General features: G+C 37.3%; 1 protein-coding gene across 1 annotated transcript in view; it reads right to left on the bottom strand.

The window, feature by feature from the left end:
• Positions 1-2923: 2923 nt before the first annotated feature.
• The window catches only part of CMC2 (C-X9-C motif containing 2), a 16246-nt gene continuing 12319 nt past the window's right edge, over positions 2924-6850 (bottom strand). Inside the window, exons 3-4 of the mRNA XM_006909706.3 lie at positions 6827-6850; positions 2924-3303 (exon numbers count right to left, since the gene is read on the bottom strand). The exon at positions 6827-6850 is cut by the window's right edge and continues 45 nt beyond it. Of these exons, the coding sequence (XP_006909768.1) occupies positions 3217-3303; positions 6827-6850 (111 nt within the window). The 3' untranslated portion in view covers positions 2924-3216. The remainder of the gene's footprint in view (positions 3304-6826) is intronic.

Below are 6850 nucleotides of genomic sequence, written 5' to 3'. Positions count from 1 at the left end.
ACTCTGCTCCCAGGGAACAAATCCAACCATCATCCATCAAGGCATAGGCAGATCTCATTTCGTTTCTAATCCAACTGGCATATGGTTACTCTTCTACAAAATGGCACATCCCTGGAGACTCTTTGAACTCCAACAGTCCTCGACTACAGCTGTTCTGTTGCAAAAGTCATAACTGTCTTGCTTAGTGTACATCTTAGGTTACAGGTACTTTCAAATGACAAAATGCTAGAGGTGGCAAAGGTGAAAATCAGTGAAATGACTTGATGATTCTTTGCAGCTCCTTCTGCACAGCAGTGGTGTGCCAAGGGGGTCTAGAGTCAGCTGGTACCAGCTCAGGAGAGCCTACTGTGCACACCTCTTCCCAATTATACCTTCAGTGGCATCAGCTTGGTAGCTTGAAGTCTGCCATGGCAGGAATATTTACATGCTACAAATGAGTGCCATTTTTTTTCTTTTTTTAGAGCCAGCTACTAAACATCTACCAGCATATCGTTGGTTATTTGTGACCATGTCAGTATATCTGAGATTTTATATAGTATATCTCAGCAGAAACAGAGCTTTGCTCTTAATTCTTTGTTGAAGAAACAGCATTGCATCCTGCACAAATAGGCATTTACTGCTCTTTGAAAAAAATACTTGCATTTCTTATAGTGCTTCAAGTATTTCCGTTTCTAATTTGTTTTCTGGAAAAAAACATTATCACTGTCAGCATGGGCTCCAAATCTTATGCATTTCTGCATCCTCAAAGATTTCACTACATAAATTAATCCCTCCCTCTTTTCTTACATTCTTTCAGTGTATGCCCATTCCCAGTGTCACCATTTTCTGCTGATTTTATAAGACTTTCTCTCAATCCTACTCTGTCCTGCCCTTTAGAGTTAAGCTTTTTCAAATGTGCTTATAACCTCCTCTCTGGCTCCTCAGCTTCCACCCACTCCCCACCACACCAAACAGCTCTAAGGTCAAAAATGACAAAGGAACCCAATCAACCAGCACCTCAACCCTTATTCTGATCCAGTGACACTCCCTCCTGTCAGCTCCATGACAATCTGTGGCACCATTCTCTATGATTTGCCTTCTATCTCCATGCCTACACCTTCTCCATATATGGGGTTCCCTCTCCTGTCTTGAAATATTCATATAAATGCATAGGAGACCCACGTAACTGTCAATTATAGATACTTCTGGGAAGTCAAGTGGTATTGGAGTATAAAGATTGTTTGAATGTCCCATAAAAATATAGTATTCATACAATTTAAAAAATTACGTGATCTTAAAGTTTCATTCTACTCTACACAACTACTCACAGTCCACTATCAACATTAGCCATGGGGCATCAGCTCCGATCTGCATGCTGTGGTCTCCCAAGTCTGTTCTCAAATCTCCCATGGTGATTCTAATAAGCACCAAGTCTGAATACTCAGAAGCCTAAAAGCCATCTCCACAAACACCTCAAACTCAGCACGTCACACCTTGCCTGTCCTGTGCACCCTGCCCTCAGAGCAGGGCCTCATTACCATGCAGGCACAAATCAAATGCCTGAGACTTCCTAGACTCTTCTTAAACCCTATGCCTAGTCAGTTATGCTGATTCTATGCTCAAATTCTCCTCAAATCTAGTCACTTTTCTTGATCCCCAAGCCACTTCTTTAATTCAGGCTCTCATTCACCACCTAAATTAGGACAAAATCTAATTGGTCTCCCTGGGTGTAATCTCCCTTCTCTTCCAGTTTATACCCCAAACTACAACCAGAAAAAAACTTACTAAAATACAAACTGAAACATATCACTCTAAGCTCCCTGCACAAATCCCTAATCACCATATTAAAATTTGCAACTGGTCTCCATAGCATTGAAGAAAAAAAAAAAAATTCCGAAATAATTTGAAGCTTTTTCTGATCTTACTCCATCAACAGCTCTTGTATTCCAGTCATGCTAAACAATTTGAAGTTCTCTAGAATGTATTCCATTTTCACTCCATTTGTCAAAGGTCACCTTTGCTAAGTAGCCTTCTTGGAACGATTCCTTCTTCCTGAAGGCTGGGCATGGATGCCCTTTCTATGCTTTCTATGACGCCTACCTAATCATGGCACTTATTACACTGCTGTTAAGTGTCAACTTGTCAGTTTACTACAAGATTCTAAAGACAAAATGTCTCATTTCTGTACCCGTACTGCTTGCCTCTGGGGACCAGGTTGGGGCAAGGAGGCATAAATATCCATAAGTCTCAGTCTGAAAGGTATCTCAGAATTAATTCTGCTTCTTCCTCAAACCCTTCATCAAATGTCTGTTATCCTGTGTAGCCACTTTGCTAAGTGAATGTCCAGCCTCTTGAACGCCTCTTGTGATGAGGAAATCACTTATTAAACACTGACACCAACAAGGCCTCATGCTGAACATATACAGAGAATTCACTAGAAGGGGCTCACAGTTCATGGTCTGTTGATACCTCATCTAACAAGATGATCAGGTCCCTGCTGTCGTGTGGCTGAAGTTGCTGGCTTCCAGAATCTCAAAGGTTTCAGACACACCTGGTAGAAAGAACACTGCTAGAAATGAGTCTGGGAAGAAGAGCCCTGCCACCAGCAGAGAGGAGGCACGCTGGCCTAAAGTTAATGCCCAGACATGAACTGGTCTCCTGCGTAAATACAGCCAACCAAACAGTAATCAAAGCCAGCCAAGACTTAAATTCTAACCCGATGTAACTTCATCAACGTTAAAACACTTAACATTTTAGAAACTAGCTCTTTAAAACAATAAAGTTGTTTTTATATAGTTAATACAGCTGGGATTGCCTCCAACTCTTTTTGCCCTAGCTGTATCTTCAATGTTTAAGTTCCAGAATTGTCAAGTTGTCTAAAAGGACAGTCTAAAGGGACTATTTTGCCCTAATTCCAGAAGAGTCTAAGAGAATGGAGAAGACATGATTAAAGTTATTATTTTATTGAGGGAGGTAAATTACTCAAAGGTTAACTAGTTGTAATGTAGGCAAAGGGAGGAAACACGTTAGAAGTGTTGGTAAAGGACTCAAAGCACTAAAGTCTCAACCCAGCAAATATTCTGAATCTAGAGCGTCCATATTTCTCCATGGCATGACTTCTCATGGCTCACTTGCCATTCAAAGGATTCTGGAGACCAAATGAGATAGGATTCCTTCAGTATTCAACCAAGAGTCTTTAAGTCTTCTCTCAGCCAAGTCATCCAGTGAAAATATAATTTATTTTTCAGATTCCTCTGGAGGATTAAAAAGCCTCTTCCGCATCGCATTGCCATGCTCCCTACTCTTGGTCCTCCTTTCTATGTACTGGAAAAAAAAAAGGGGGAGAAAAGAACAGATTATAACATCATTTATATCAGTTAAGTTAAATATTTTTTTATTTACAAAATAAAATTGTTTTTGCAGACAAAATTCTTATTTGTCTTTTATTTCACTGAATCTGATATTGGAAAGTGACCTGAGGGATCGATTTCATTCAATACATTACAATACCTACATTCTAATAGGTTTTTAAGTCTACTGAATTAATTCCTCCCCAAAAATGAATTTAGTAAATATTTAAGATGGATGAGTTCTGTCCCTGTTCTCCAGAAGCTCACACTCTATCACATCATCTAATCTCTGCTTGAACACTTCTAGTTATGAGGAGCTCACTACCTTGAGACGTAGCCTATTTAATTATTGTTCCAGTAATTGTTCCAAAGTTTTTTTACATTGAACCAATAAGTGCTTCCCAGTAGTCTCATACTGCCCTCTATTTCTTCTTGCCTGCTATAACCTTCCAAATAGCTGATTATAGATAATCCACTTTTTCAGGCTGAACATTGCTGGCTTCTACAACTGTTTACAGAACATGGTTTCTGCCTCCTAATATCTATAAAGAACCTTTTATAAAGTACTTTAATATCAATACCCCTTATAAAAAACATCACCAGAATTAAATACAGTGCACCAGATGCAGTCTGACAGATGTGGACTACAATAAGCCTACTAGTTCTTAGGACCTAGACACATTACATTTCTAGAAATATTATCCAAAGAGTTAACTGGCTCTTAGCAACCATATTACCCTATTGGTTCATATGGAAACTTATGGTCAGCTGAACTTTCCAAGGTATTTTTATCATGAATAGTCACTGAACCTGATTCTCCCCAAATCTCATGTTTCTGTAACCAGCTGAATCTAAATGCAGCTTTCAACCCTTGGAGGTTTTCAGCCTAGTATTCTGATCTGGTCAATGGGTTATAAATAACAAGAAATACAGAGCCTGGCACTTAGGAAAAGCACTTGTTTGAAGCAGAGAAACTTGAATATAAGTGTTCTTATATATATATATTTACAAGCTTATATATACCAATACGGACATATTTTAAAGGTGAATGAAGGGTCCCTAGGCAGAGGAGGAAAAAAGTAAAAGTAAACTCAAGTTGAAAAAACTGAGTATATGTGAAGAGTTGGACATCAAAATCTTCTAGGATACAGAGATGTGGAAAGAGGCCACAGAAACAGATTAGTAATGGAGAGCTAACCAGGAACTTGACCAGATCCCCAGCACCCTCAACCCCTGAAACAATGGTGTAGAGATACCTGACTGTGGGTTACTTCATCTTCTGGGCCAGTAACCTCAAATATGAGGATCTGAGCAAGATAATCTTTAAGAATTTTTCTGAGTCTAAAATGTTGGTTGAAGGGCTCTAACATATATTCTGGAATGGTAGTTTTCAAACTCTTTTTCCTTTCCTTAAGAAGAGCCACTTCAAATTACAGATGAAGCACCAGGTCCCTTTAGCCAAAACTATTCCCTTTATCTGTCATACATTAATATTTCTCTTAAGATTGGGGGGGTAGGGGCAAGCATTTCATTGCTTTAAAAAGTTTAGGGGGAAAAAGCCTCTATTCTAGACCATGGAGAGATACCTGCTCAGAGAAAAAATCTTTAATCACACTGCCACCAGCAATCAAGTTGGGAGGAAGAGCTTATGGATGTCTTGAGAAGATAATACTCTATAGCAGGCCAATAAAATAATTCATAAAACAAATTAAAATATAGTCTATATTAAAATATATGTTAGGGTATCTCCAAAGGGCGTCAACATGGCCCCTGAATAAAAGAAAAAAAAAAAAGATGAAAATGATATTATTCACAAAATTCCACTAAACACAGAATGAAAAGGTCAATTAACCAAAAACCAAACAAAACAAGAGGGACAAAAGAGGATGCTACAAAAGTAGTATCGGCAATTATTTCAATAAAATGAACAAAAGCAGCAACAACAACAACAAAGAGAAGCTCAAAAGAACTGGTCCGACTCTTTTTCTAGTTAAAAGCTTCAAGGAATGAAATACTCAAATGATACAGCAAGGAAATGGTAGGGAGGGAGCATCAGAAGTAACAAATGGTAAACTTGACAGCATTAAAAGCAGAGGAAATAAATGAGCACAGGTTCAGAGGACTGAACGATAAAAGAACAGAAAAATGTCTGTGCATCAGGTACTGAAGCAACATAAAAACCACACAGAGGATTCAGAAATTAACTCATGGAGAAAATATGAAATTTACATGAAAACGAACTCAGACCAAAAAAAAAATGAATATCTACAACATTCCACCAAATAGTCACTAACAGATCTGGACTACCTGGAAAGAAAATTTCATATGAAGATCTAATCACCAAATTCATGGCAAAATCATTGAAGCATAAGGCAAGAGAAATCTAAACTTAGGAAAAAAGCTATCTTACACAACTGAAAGCATGTGAGAAATAGACAGCTATACTGAATAGTATCGGCTCTATTTTTCCACATCTTATTTAAAAAGTAACATAGCCCTAGGTTTAGTTTCCATCTAAACTAGCCTTCACATATGAAGGAAAAAAATCTTTTCAAAAATCAACTTAAAACACTTATAAATGTACACATTTGTGCATACAAAGAAAATCACTACCCTTAACTCAGAACTCCAGAAAGTTCTTCGGACAGTAAAGATACTTTGGAAAGGGATTCCAGGAAGGAAAAAAAAACAACTCGAAGTGGGAAATGTAAAAAGTGAAGAAAGATAGATGCTGGACAGCTTCAAATATTATATCTAATACCTTTCAATATGAGGTGAATGGGGAAAAAGTTCAAAAACACAGAAAATGAAAGAAAATTGGAAGGCAAATTTTTAGTAGTTACAAATTTTTTTTAAAGGTTCTAGACATGAAACAGCTGATGTACAAAACAGAAACAATTAAATTTCTTTTCAAAGATTTAAAATGCACCCTGTTTGGTCAGCAGTATCTGTAAAAAGACAAAGAATCAGGTTCTTTGGCTATTTGCCCGAGTCCAAGTCTTACCTTAAAACTGTGTTCAGGAAATGAGTCTTTCCAGATAAGTCAAACTAGATCCCTATGGCTTATACATACTATAATTAAAAAGAAATTCAAAATTTTAAAGCTGGAAAGAGCCTAAGTGTAGCCTCATTGTGTTATATAAGAAAACTGAGGCCCAGAGTTTTAGTTACCTACTATAGCTAATAGCTGATAGACACATCTTTTTGCTGAACAGAGATTCATTTCCCAAACCTTAAAATTCATCCAGAGGGATTACAGTGATTATAATAAGGAATTTTTTTTCATTTAGGTACACATGATGTTCTAAAATTGTCCCCAGAAGAGGCTTTAATTTCTCTCCTTAGTTCGAGGGGAGAGAAGAGATACATATGAAGTCAATTTTTCTCTTTTATACTAAAATTTGGGAAAAAATGTAATAATGGCAGTAATATATAATATTGTTCAAAATGTTCTGTTCTATTGTTCAATCATTTCCATACTTTAACATTTTTCTTACCTCATTCTTCAAGCATTTTCTCAT

The sequence above is a fragment of the Pteropus alecto genome, unplaced genomic scaffold, assembly GCF_000325575.1.
Source record: "Pteropus alecto unplaced genomic scaffold, ASM32557v1 scaffold42, whole genome shotgun sequence".
Lineage (NCBI taxonomy): Eukaryota > Metazoa > Chordata > Mammalia > Chiroptera > Pteropodidae > Pteropus > Pteropus alecto.
This window is presented reverse-complemented; position numbering and strand designations above follow the sequence as displayed.